Here is a 13,678-nt window from a genome sequence, read left to right as displayed (position 1 = left end):
TTTATTATTCTTGGTGGATTAAAAAACCTCCCCAGCAATTCTGGTATTGCTTTTTAACTTTTAATTTTTTTTCCACCCAGCGTAGCGTATAAGTAACATGTGACTTTTATTCTGCGGGTCAATATGATTACGGCGATACCTCATTTACATTGTTTGTTTATGATTTACTAGTTTTGCAGAACAAAAAACAATTTGGGTAAAGAACTCAATGATTTTTGCATCTTCTGAGATGTGTAGCATTTTTTTTTTTTTTCGGTTGACAGAGTTGGTTGAGGGGTTATTTTTTGCAGGACGATCTGTGCTTTTTATTGGTACTGTTTTGGGGCAGGTGTGACTTTTTGATAAGCTTTTTTTGATAAGCATTTTATTAAGGCGAGATGGCACAAAAATCATTGTTTCTTTGCTTGATTAATTATTTATTTATTTTTCATAGACTTAAATTCTTTTTTTTTTTTTTTTTTTTTTTTAATTGATGTCCCACTAGGGAACCTGAACCAGTGATCCACTGGATTGCTGATTCAGCATTATAGACGAGTAATACATTTGTATTGCAGTCTATAGAGGAAGTTACTCTATGCAGACACATAGAGTAACTGCCTCCAACACAAGGCAGGAGCAGCCAGGTATGTGGGAGCTGCAGGCAGCCTGGGTCACTGTCCAGACCCCAGGCTGCAGATACTTCATATGGGCACCCCCCAATCTCACTGAGGGGGTGCCCAGGGGCCTCTTAACCCGGCAGAGCCCATTGAATAAGGCGGACATGTTTGTTTGCCGTATTCAAAGGGTTAAAACCCCCAATTGAAGCGCAGCTTCGATCGGGGGTTAAGGAGCAGGATGTTAGCTGTGTGTTACAGCTAACTCCGGCTCCCGATGCCGCCGGCATTTTTAATTTCAGTTTGAAACACTTAAGATGGGGTGGTCACTATTGAGGATCTGCCTCCAGTTGTCCCCAGTTTAAGGACCCCTGACCTCCTTCAGATGCCAGCAACACCCCAAAGACCCCTACCCTCCATCAGATGCCAGCAGAATCCAAAAGATCCTGTCTTCCTTAATGCCAACGGTACCCCAGGGACTCCTATCCCACCCTAAATATGAATCCAATCCCACAGACCCTCCAGGATACAGTCCCATGTAAATACATCACTCCCTCACCTCAGCCTCCTCCAACATGCAGTTCCATGCTATACAATCTAACACTCCCCTTCCACCATGAAGTCCTTACTGCTTTCTGTTCCTCCTCTATAGAATATAAACAGCAAAAACTACAGATGACAAGGAAATTCAATATCCACAGTAGCAAATCCACAATTGTATAAGGCTTGTATCCATTATCATATGGTCAGTAGACAACTATAATTTAACACATCTTAGTGTTTTGAACTTGCTACATTTTTCCTGAGTTCATAAATGATTTCCTTCGGTGTTTGCATGTGATACGTAACCAAATAGCTGTCCATGCGGTAGATAGTACCATATACATACATGTGTTATTATTAATTATTTTGTTTGCATGGTTTTATTTTTAGTAGTAGAATTAAAAGTTAAGTTGTGAGGTCTTCCTCTATAGAGCACAGAGCTGTGATGGAAGAGATCCCACCCTCCTTGGAGTGGCCCCTCCCCATCCTGTGACACGCAGCACACCGTGGTGAGGCGGGGACTGTCCGCTACTGCTTCACCATTGTATTCAACTCATTTGTGCCCTCTCCAGATGCAGATGAGTTGAATACAGGACATACATCCCGCCAACCGGGACCGCGGGACACAACCCCAAATCAGAGACTGTCCTGGGACCATTGGGAGGTATGCATTATAGTCTATGAGATCTGGGGTTTTCCGAGGGTAACCACTTTTTTAAAGAGGACCTTTCACCACTTTTGGGCACATGCAGTGTTATATACTGCTGGAAAGCTGACAGTGCGCTGAGTTCAGCGCACTGTCGGCTTTCCCGATCTGTGCCCGGTGTAAAGAGCTTACGGTGCCGGTACCGTAGTGCTCTATGGTCAGAAGGGCGTTTCTGACCATTAGCCAGAGACGTCCTTCTGCCTCGCGGCGCCTATCGCGCTGTACTGTGGAGCGGGGAGGAACGCCCCCTCCCTCTGCTCACAGCGCTCGTCCATAGACGAGTATTATCAGGAGCGGGAGGGGGGAGTTCCTCCCCGCTGCACAGCACAGCGTGATAGGCGCAGCGAGGCAGAAGGACGTTCCTGGCTAATGGTCAGAAACGCCCTTCTGACCATAGAGCACTACGGTATCGGCACCGTAAGCTCTTTACACCGGGCACAGATCGGGAAAGCCGACAGTGCGCTGAACTCAGCGCACTGTCAGCTTTCCAGCAGTATATAACACTGCATGTGCCCAAAAGTGGTGAAAGGTCCTCTTTAAGCGCATTAGATTTCCAACTGGGGGTCCCCAAGCGGATCCCTGAACAGAAACCCGAACACAGGTGTGAACCTAGCGTTCATTTAAGTCCACTGGTGTCTGGTATTGCAACTCCTTTCAAGTGTATAAGTCATTAATATAAAATCCCTTAAACTCTGACACCCACCTTGTAATATATCTGCATTGAGTGCTCTTGGTGTACTTTGCAGAGGTTAGCGTGCAGGTATTGTAGGTATTTCCAGCAAACTGATTTTCTACCTTATATAAGGAAGGAAAAATAAAACCCAACACAGAAAATATTCTCCACAACCTCGGGAATTTCCAGCCTTATCCTTGTACAAACATTCATTTGTACTATCCAATCAGTATTTGAAAAGTATTATACTTGTACAATAAGCTTAAATAACACAACATTGTTTTACTTTTAATATGTGTAATTCATTTATACACCGTGATAACTAATAGTAGCTTCTACATAGCACACTGCGGCAAGTTTAGCCCCATCCCACTTCTAAATTGACTCCACCTATTTTTATCCATTTCTCTTTGTGCTCCCCACACAATAACCCTAATACAAACCTCCCAACTTTTGAAGAACTGAAAGAGGGACAAAATGTGCGGCGCGCTACGCGGCGAATTTAGCCCCACCCACTTTTGTGTTGACTCCACCCACTCATTAATTTTTCATGTGCCCACACACAGTATAATTCTCCTACAGTCACCCGTAAATTATATGTCCCCCCTCTATCTCTCCCCCAGTTTCATATACACCCTTCATCTGCCCCCAGTTTCATGTCCCCCTTCCATCTCTGCCCCCAGATTCATGTCCCCACATCTCTGCCCCCAGTTTCATGTCCCCTCCATCTCTGCCCCCAGATTCATGTCCCTCCATCTCTGCCCCCAGATTCATGTCCCCCCAGATTCATGTCCCCCCTCCATCTCTGCCCCCAGATTCATGTCCTCTCCATCTCTGCCCCCAGATTCATGTCCCCACATCTCTGCTCCCAGTGTCATGCCGTCCTCTCCATCTCTGCCCCCAGTGTCATGCCGTCCTCTCCATCTCTGCCCCCAGTGTCATGCTGTCCTCTCCATCTCTGCCGCCAGTGTCATGCCGTCCTCTCCATCTCTGCCCCCAGTGCCATGCCGTCCTCTCCTTCATCTGCCCCCAGATTCACGTTCCACCTCCACATTAAACTTACCTTCTCCTCCGCTCCCTCGCCGCTCTCTGCGCGCCTCTCTCGCTGACATATATGCGGCTGAAGCAAGGAGCTGACACAAGTCAGCTCCTCGCTTCACCGCTGCGTGCCTCTCTCGCTGACACATGCGGCTGAAGGAAGGAGCTGACACAGCCGCATGTGTCAGCGAGAGAGGCGCGCAGCGGCAAAGTGAGGAGCTGACCTGTGCCAGCTCCTTGCTTCAGCCGCATATGTGTTCAACTCAGATCTGCGTCCTCTGGACGCAGATCTGAGTTGAAATCGGGACATACCTCCCTCCAACCGGGACCGCGGGACATGTCACCCAAATCGTGAATGTCCCGCGGAAATTCGGGACGGTTGGGAGGTATGCTAATATTATATGGCCCCATATTATAATGTTCTCCTCAAATCGACCCCACTGTATAAGGTCTCTCTCCTGGTGCACCCACAGTTTAATGTCACCCTCCAGCTGCTCCATACTTTAATGTCCCCCTCCAGCTACCTTAGTTTTAAGTAGGGGCAAGTAAAGGGGGACATTAAACTGGGGCAGTTGGAGAGGGACTTTAAACTGTGGAATTAGCTGGTGGGGGACATTAAAGTGGGGCAACTGGAGGGGGACATTATATCATGGGGGCAACTGGAGGGGGACATTAATACATAGGGGCAGCTGGAGGGGGACATTAAACTGTGGGATTAGCTGGTGGGGGACAATAAACTGAGGCAATGCCCCTCCATCTGCCCCCAGTTTAATGTCCTTTTTCAACTGTCCCCAAAGTTTAATGTCTTCCTATATCTGCCCCCAAAGTTTAATGTTCCCCTCATATGCCCCCCCAATTTAATGTCCCTCTTCATATGCCTCCACAGTTTATTGTTCCCCTCCATCTAGACCCACAGTTTAATGCCTCCTTTATCTGTCTCTTCCTCTATCTGCCCCCAAAGTTTAATGTCCCCCTCATATGCCTCCCCAGTATATTTTCCCCCTCCATCTGCAACCACAGTTTAATGTCCCTCTTCATCTGCCAACGTTTAACATAAAAAAACTCTGGTATTCTCTCCTCTCTGCCCTGCTGCTCTGTCTCAGTGCTCTTGTTCCACAGTGTTGAGGGAGCTACAGGCGCGATGTGAGTGACATTATCACATCGCGATTACAGCTCCTGAAGCTGGATCTTGCGGGAGAATAATGGTGAAACAGGAGCTGTCTGCTCCAGCTTCACTACTGTATTCAACTCATCTGCGTCCTCTATGGGTTCCAAAAAACAATCTGCAAGCCCTCATCACTGAGGCATATCTTAGGGGTCAGATTGGGTATATTTGGTCTTATAAATGGTATATCTATGGTTCCACTCAAGGATGTCACAAACTCCCAGGTGAATTGAACTTGAACAATGCTTTACTCACAAACACACACCTGAAGAAGGTGTCCTAATAATTAAAGAGGCTAATGATGCAATTGGCTTAGTGGTTACGTTACAGTCTTTCAATGGGGACACAGGTTGCAGAGCAAAGCGCAGTCACAAAACACATTCCCTTCTCCATTACTCACAGCAAAGGAGTTTAGCTTGTATACACTCTCACTCAGTTGCCCCCCCATCCCACTCCCACCCTCGTGGTGTCCTTTGGCTACAGGCTGGCTGGTCTCTGTATACTCTTTCATCGATCCTCTCAGCATTCCTCTTAACACTGGGGCAGCAGTGGTTGATCATTCACAATCTTTGTGGTCAGGTCAATAGTCACTTGTAGTTGGAGTAAAGGAAGAGAGACCCATCTGCAGACAGCTCTTTCATTGATATTGCCCCTCATCAGTAACAAGCAGGGTACCGGTTGGCTGGGTGGGAGATCATAGACGTGGGTCAGAAGGGGTACTGTGTCTTAAGTATAAAGGCCACCTTACGGTGTGCAGCGTCTTACAGACCATACATGTTCTGCAAATAATTCTGGGAAGAAATATGCAAATAATTTTCACCTTGGTGGAAAAAGCAAAACTTGATCTAATGCTCCCTTTTGGAAGGTAGCTCCCTATAGAGCAACAACTGGTTTTCTAAAAACCTAATGACATGGCCTGGAATTAAAACCAAGATAGGACATTCCACCATGTTACATAGCGCAGTGATAAACAACATACCTTTGTTATGTGTATTTTTGTAGATTTTGAGAATGAGAATGAAGAACTTTGAATTGCTATGTAAATGAGGCAATTGGTGCCATGGGGGTGGGCCTTAAGCTCCCTGGAGCACTGCTCTTGCAACTCAGACCTCTGCCATGTCCTGCCTGCCCCACTTTGTGCAGTGGGATCTGATATTACCCAGGCTACTTAAGCGGCAAGAGCAGTACCCCAAGGTTGAAGATCAGTCTCAAGTGCACCAACTGCCTCATTTGCATAAGATTTAAAAGTTGTTTTAGTCCAAATCTAGAAAACTGACATACAAAACAGCGGTATGTTCACTGTAATGTGCTCTGTAACATGGTGGTGACACTTGAATATGCTTGAGGAAGGTAGTAGACTCCCTTTAATACTAAAGAACCAAGTTCCAAATAACAACCCCCAAAGTAGTGATCAGTTATAAATATGTGATTTGATAATAAGAATAGTACAGCATGAAACACTATTCTTCCCCTCAAAGTGACGGACATCAAGATCTACCCCTGCAGATTGCATTATAAGGTAATGGTGAGAAAGGTTATGTTGGGAGGCATGAGACATGATTCACTTCATTGTGAAGGGCAGAGTAGAAATTTTAGAGGTCACCATGGCCCTTTTTGAAAAAGCCAACCCCCTTCTTGCACATGTCATGTATCTTTTTGTGATACAGCCATGCAATGCACTGGTTATGGGTTATGTCCTTTTTTGTGATGCGACTAGCACATAATGTACCCAAGTTACATAAAAAATGACTAAGAGCCCAGTGAATGCAGGAGCCCTTGAAAGTTCTGGGAGAGTGGGAACTATGAATAATGCCTCCTTGGAGACCCCACACACTATAATGCCCTTTAAGTGCTTATCCTATGGAATAAAGACCCCATAGTAACATATAGTATACTTCCTCAGTGCCCCCACTCACAGTTTAATAGCTCCTTCAGTGCCCCCAGACACAGTATCATGCCCCTCAGTGCCTCCAGACACAGCATAGTGTACCCTCAGTGCCACCACACACAGCATAGTGCACCCTCAGTGCCACCACACACAGCATAGTGCACCCTCAGTGCCAACATGCACTGTCTAATGTCTCCTCAGGTAGAGAAGTACCACAGCACTATAGTCGTAGGAGATGTTTTTTAAAGGGAGTCTATCATTAGATATATGTATGTTTAACTAAGCACATGTTGCAATAGCCTATAGAAAGGCTATTCCAGTCCTATCTTTCCTCTTCTGTTTCTGACAGCCGTTTTTTTTTTATTAAATCCTTTTTTTTCTGGTATGCTAATTAAGCTCAGGGAGCACAGGGAATGTTATAACCTGTGCTCCGGATGTCACCACCTTGCCGTTCAGGGACGCCCCCTTTTTGCAAATGAATGCTCCTCCTCTTTGCATGCACTGTATGCTCTGCCGACCTTCTTTATTTCCTTCCAAAGCATACTGCGCAGGTGTGGGATTTGGATCTTACTGAAGATACTTGCAGCTGGCGATGCCGTGAAGAGGAGGACCATTCATTTTAAATGCAACTTTTTAAAAAATGCAAATATTGCTGCAGTATGACCAGTGATTCCTTTGTAGTAAAAGGTGAAAGCTGTCATTCTCTAAAAATCAGACAACTTTATTACAAAATTGCATAGTTTAAACTTAAAGGTAGCCTTTCACCATTATCTCTTTGCATACTTCAATAGGCACGGCTCCACTGTCCAGCACAGTTGTACCATTCTCTCTGTTCCCCACCATTCCTAAGCAATTATTTCTATTAGTATCAATACCCAATACCCAGTATGCTAACTAGGATCTCTATTGTCAGATGGTTAGTCCTGCTGTTAGTTTCAGCACAATATTCACATACGATTTAGGAATGTCGTTGATATCTGTCCATATATATTCTATAGAACCCACAAGGTTTATCAGTAGATCAAGTTTACTACGATAAGATGGACTGGCTTGGTGGTTCCTTGCTGTTAGAAATACATTAAACAGTAAAAGGAGCTATCAGAAAGATTATATACACAAGAGGGGGTGAAGGGAAAAAATAATTATGAAAAAAAGGAAGAGAGGACCATAGAGGGGAAGGGGATGCAACAGTCCTAGGGGAGCCAGAAGGGTGTCCAAAGGTGCAGTGGAAGAAATGCCCTTCAAAATCCTCTTATCAATATATTTGCATAGCTGCGGACTGTATAATGATAGTGGATAAGTATTTGTACTTGTGAACCTATGACACTTGGCCAACTATGGTGGCTGAAACTCAGTTCTCTTGGTGAGGGGGCTGTGCTTAGAATTTGTCACTACTGCCAGTGAGCCTCAACACAGGAAGTATTGGAGGAGTGAAAATCAGGAAGTATAGTAGTATGCAGTGTGTTACAGTAACTATCTGCTCACACTCAGCGGCAGGTGCCTGCACTTGTTCCTTCATTGCTAGATTCCCCTGACTCGACTACTGCAAGGATCTTGGCTCTGCACACTTATACGCTTTGTATTGGACTGCGATCATACATGGAGGCAAACAGAAGAATTTCATGGGCTTCTGAGAAGACACACAATGACACTGCTTAGACATGGGGTTATGATAAGGATAATTATTATGTTGCCTTAAAGACTATTGAAGCTGAAACATCATTGTTTTTTCAATATCCAAAATGGCATCCAGAGGTATGTACTGTTTTTCATTTACCGTAAATCGTTCTCTAAAAAAAACATATATTTCCTCCTTTGAAAGTTCCTCTTTTTCATTCAGCTCAGTACGGAGTGCATTAAAATGTGTGCTTGTTGCTGAAAGTCTGAACTTAGAATATAGAAAATAATTTGTTACATTAGTTAAATGTGTTCATTAAAAAAGTTACAAATTGTATAAGAATTGCAATCGATTTAACCACTAATAGAGTATAAAAGGGTTTCAATGTAAATCGACGAGGGTTCAACTGACCCTGACACAGCAGCCCAGACCAATTCATGCTGAAGGAACTAAGCTATGGTACCAGCCACAGAAACCCCTTCATTATACTGTCAGGAGTCAGATCTCCACAAACCAATAATAGGTGGGCTATCCTCATTTCGTCATCTACATGTCCGATCTGGAGAACCCCTTTAAGCAACCAATCATATTGAAATTCCCTAATACTTTAAGCAAAATACTTCCAAGTCAAAGACAAGGCACGGTTATACCATATACCATGTTGTTTGTATATATACTCAGGGCTGATTCACATATTCTTCATTTAACATATGCTACATATATTTTATGCTATATATTGTAGCTACAAATATGCTACATATTTTAATTAGTAATTATTCATTCCAGAAGCAATTTGAACTTCTCAATAAATCACTTTCTCCCAGTTCTGTTTGTCAAGCAGCGGGCAGAATATGCTAATCACAGATGTTAGAGAGGTTGTCACTTTTATAACCACGCTCCTGTGGACCTAGTTGTGCCATTTATACGATTAGTGCATGGATACATACCACCAGGAATTCCCGACACCAGCGGTCAAGTGAAGAAGATGGCCACTGAACCCGAACGCTAGACTATGCCGTGTGGCTGATACATTTTATCTACACCAATAAATATTAGTAGTCTTTCTGGACAATTGCTGATCTATTTAGCACATAGTCTGCACACGATACAACAGTATTAACTTATTGATAAACAGGAGAAGAGGTATTTGTCTTCAGACTTTGTAAATAACACAAAATCGTTTTACCGAAACATTGAACAACTTTTCATTATCTAACAATGCAGGTAGCTTTATTTGCATAAAATCATAATCCCTTGAAACTTCTGGTGGAAAAAGGTCAGTCTTGAGAACTTGAAATACCAGTAACAACTCAGTTCAAGGCAGTCTGTAGTGAAAAGTATATCTTGGCTAAATACTATTAGCAGTCTGCCAAATTAAATATGAAGAATACAATAAACCCTATAAAAACAAAGGTACAGAATAAGTCTAGAAGACAATATAGCCATGTGCCTCAAGGCGTTTGACGTAACTTGGTAAAATACATGTTTAATATTAGAAATGACACATTATTTATCCATTATGGTGAATATTGTAAAAAAGTATGCCAGAAATAAGGTTCTTTTATCATCTTGAAACAAAAAATTGAATATAAAGTTCTTAAAAGTTTTATGTATTGAAGAATGGTATCAATAAAAGTGGAGCTTGTCTCACAAAAAACAAGCCCTCGACCAGCAACATTGATGGGAAAATAATAAAATTATGGCTCTCTTTTTTTATTATTATTATCATTTATTTATATATTTATTTTACGAAAGTGTTTATATTATTCAAAATTAGTAAACCGCAAAAAAATGATATAAGTTTGGTAGTACCGTGATTGTACTGGCCCATAGAATAAGAATAATATGTTAGTTATGCTCTATAAGGAATGGTGTAAAATGTATAATGCAGTTTGAAACTTGGTGTGTTTTCCATCTCAGATAGGGAAAATATAATTTTTAGTCAAGTATCCCAAAAAGTTGCCATTGAAAAGTAAAACATATCCCACAAAATACAAGCCCTCAAACAAACTTTATTGGCATAAAAATAAAAAAAAGTTATGACTTATGGAATTTTGCCAAAATAAAAAAGTAAAAACATTTTTTTTTTTATATAGGTCAGGGGAAGAAAAATATGTAAAAAAAAAATCATACCTGTCCATGGTGCTCCAGTGTCCTCCCAGCGTAGTCTGGTCTTCTGCTTTGGCGTCTTCTCAGAGTGAAACTGCTCAATCAGCGGCCTTAGCAGGGCTCAGGAAGAGACCCGTGATGTAATTGCCTGCCCTTCCATGAGGCCGCTGATTATGGGACTTCTGCCACACGTCAACACTGGACCAAGAAGACCAGACAGCGCTGGGAGGCACCAAAGCACCGTGGAAAGTTTTTTTTTTTTTTTTCTTCACTACCCCAGTCTTATTTATAAATTAAATGGGTAGTCCATTTTTGCCTGGACAACCCGTTTAAATAGGTTGCCTCATTACAGAGACTTGTTCTCCATTCACATGACAGGAGATAAGAGTCACAGGGGTCTGGCCTCTGGATCCCCCTGTTATCAGGAGAACAGGGACTGCTAGTTTCCCTACAGGTGCGCCATTCATTGCTATGGGGATGCAGTACACTGCAATCTCTGGTAGCCGCATAGACACTTCATTCACAGGGAGGATTTGCCATGATGTCTGACATAAGAAAGTAGAGAAGAACTGACTCTGACATTATAGAAATGTACTGACCTGTATTTATGTGACTAAAGCACTTGGGGCTAGAATTTGTATTTTTTTTTTTTTTTATTTACCTCATGAGTTTCTGTCTCTACTTATATCTCTCCTATCTCACGCTGCTCTTCCTTCTCCCTCCAGCCCTCTCTATAGACTTCTATTGTGAGCTATAATTTGACACTTCAGTGAGTTTCAGTCAGTTTATTGGGAATGGAGTTTAGAGGAAACAAGCCTGATAAGTGGAAAAAGAAGCATTATTATCTTAAAAGATGTATTGCAAATTCTCTTATATCTACTTGTACAATTTATACAAAGTTTTGAAAATAGTGACCATTTAAAGAGTTTTATAAAATAATATCACAACAAATAGCCTGTAATAACAAGTTTACCTTTCTTAAACCATGCCATCCTCTAATATATCAATAGACTAGTATTTTGTTAGTATGGTGAAATTGAAGAAGTAGGCCTTGTATTACAGAACACACTGTAGACGGTTCAGGTGACAACACACGAGGTTGGCTGCTGTCTATCTTGGAGCTATCCTCCATTGACAGATTGTCGGAGAATAGACACTAATGTTTGCTCTTTCTATAGCAGATGCTACAGATATAGTCTTCTTACAGTCAAGCGGGAAATACAGGTCTGGTTAAACCAGTGGGGTCACCCATGAATAGAGGGTGAAGGTAAAGGCTCTATGAGAAAGAGGAACTATCAATGTATGTATGAAATGTATTCAGTACAGATAACGAAAAAAACTATAAAAGGGATTCTACAATTCTTCATTTCACTTGCCACATTGTGCGAATGTGAACGGAGAGAGGTGGCAATCGGGGAGTTCTGGGATGTAGACATCCTAAGCTCATCAGATTCATGGAAATCTACACCAATTCCTGATTGGTGTTGATTTCTATTCCAACTGATAAGAGGCTGCAGTTTCATAAATCTCTCAGTCCCTGCACCAGTCGGGCCGTTTATTAAGACTGGAGCACGATACACCAGGCTTTATAAATCTGCCTAGTATGCAATGTATATATTCACTTTCCATCTTATTGAAGATCTCTTTTGACAAAGGGTCAAAAAATAAGAGATCCTACTTTTGTCAATTTTTGTAGATCCCACAGTAGACTAAAGTCTATTCGGGATCCATGAAAACAGATTTCCCATGGATAGAAAACATCATCATAGCAGGGAGGAGACTCTTTGGTGTGATTCCCTCACTGCACCAAACAATAGCGTATGAGGACAAAAGCTAATATCTCAGCAATGGAGAAACTGATTGGGAAACAGAAAAAAAGTATTTGAAGTATATTGCTTATAGTCCAATATGGATTGTTCTACTGACAATCTGTTAAAATTGAGAATTTAGTCCCAGTGACTTCAAAATTATTTGTAACCCTAGACTCAAACACACCATAATGAATTTGGGTTTTAGACTCAGATGATCCTGAAATTAATTCGGAACCAAGAGAGACAGACTTCTTGGGATAGGTTATCAATTTTAGGATATATCAATTTTAGATGGGTGGGGAAGGACACCCATCATCACCACAATGAGCTGTTGAAGAAGTCCCTCAAATAAGTGCTGCACCCTCTTAACCCCCTACTATGCACAGTCATTGCCATACATAACGGCTGTAATTGGTATTGGAATTCAGCCCCATTCACTTGAATGGAATTGAGCGGCCAACAGACCATGTGACCAATGAACCTGATATCACTGGTCTGTGAAGCACTTCAAACAACTGACCTGTTCAGGGTGCGGATGTTAGATCCTCACCAGACCTGTTCCAGACAACTATCCTAAAGACAAGTCACCAATTTAGATTCATGGGAAACCTATTGAATTTTCATAGTAATAATGGAAACCTCAGTGTTTGTCCATAACCACTTATTTGATACATCAACAAACAATAAAAATTTGCTAGCTTACCATATCCTAAGGAAAGGTCACCTATATCAGATTGGTGGGGTACAACTCTCTTTGTAAAGGGAGCGCCCTCTATAGGTTGTGCTTGACTGAGACTCCTAATTACATCATGGAAGACAGACTAGCACATTCTCAGTCAGCGCCCTCTATTGGTGTGCATACTTGAGGCACTGGCATCCTAATTACATCATGGAAGTCAGATTTGCCTATTCTTCCCATGTAATGGCCAAACCAAGTTATCTGCAGCTCGGCCCTCATTCAAGTGAATGGAAAGTAAGCTGCAGAAACCTGGTTTGGCAACTTCACGAAGATGACTACTTTCTGCTCCATAAACTGGCAACAGGAAATATTTACAAGATATTTACATAAGGTTTTATAGGGTGAGCTGAGAACATATTTCCTTGGCATCTCACTAAGAATGCTGTTGTGATATACCTACCATGGTTACATTTGCTATTGTTTTGCCACTTTGTGTAATTCCCCTTCTAATTAAAGTAATAGGACTCACAGGTAAATATCAGGAAACAATGGTTCTTTCAAGATGTGAAGTAATAGAATAGACTTTAGACAATGACCTCTTCTCATTAATCCCTGAGATAGGGGTAGTCATAGTTATTTGTGAAAATATTGAGGAAGCAGAAAATAATTCCCTACGATAAGACCAGGGCAGACTAACCTTAGTCAATGCTGGCTTTCGTCCCTGCAGGTCACATTCACGTACATACCTAAGTGAAAGTGGAATGATAATAGTTACCACACGGTAATTGGTTAATACGCAATAACGCCATATAAACTAAAGACAGATTCACCTACACCGCATGTTTCTGGATACTT

At 42.2% G+C, this 13,678-nt stretch overlaps 1 protein-coding gene across 1 annotated transcript in view; it reads left to right on the top strand.

The window, feature by feature from the left end:
• The first annotated feature begins 574 nt into the window (after positions 1–574).
• Positions 575–13,678, top strand: part of PIK3AP1 (phosphoinositide-3-kinase adaptor protein 1) — a 79,932-nt gene continuing 66,828 nt past the window's right edge. Inside the window, exon 1 of the mRNA XM_075288145.1 lies at positions 575–623. Coding sequence (XP_075144246.1) covers positions 575–623 — 49 coding nt within the window. The remainder of the gene's footprint in view (positions 624–13,678) is intronic.

This window comes from Leptodactylus fuscus, chromosome 10, assembly GCF_031893055.1.
Source record: "Leptodactylus fuscus isolate aLepFus1 chromosome 10, aLepFus1.hap2, whole genome shotgun sequence".
In the NCBI taxonomy this organism is placed as follows: domain Eukaryota; kingdom Metazoa; phylum Chordata; class Amphibia; order Anura; family Leptodactylidae; genus Leptodactylus; species Leptodactylus fuscus.
Note: the sequence above shows the minus strand (reverse complement) of the source record. Positions and strands in the feature narration are given on the sequence as shown.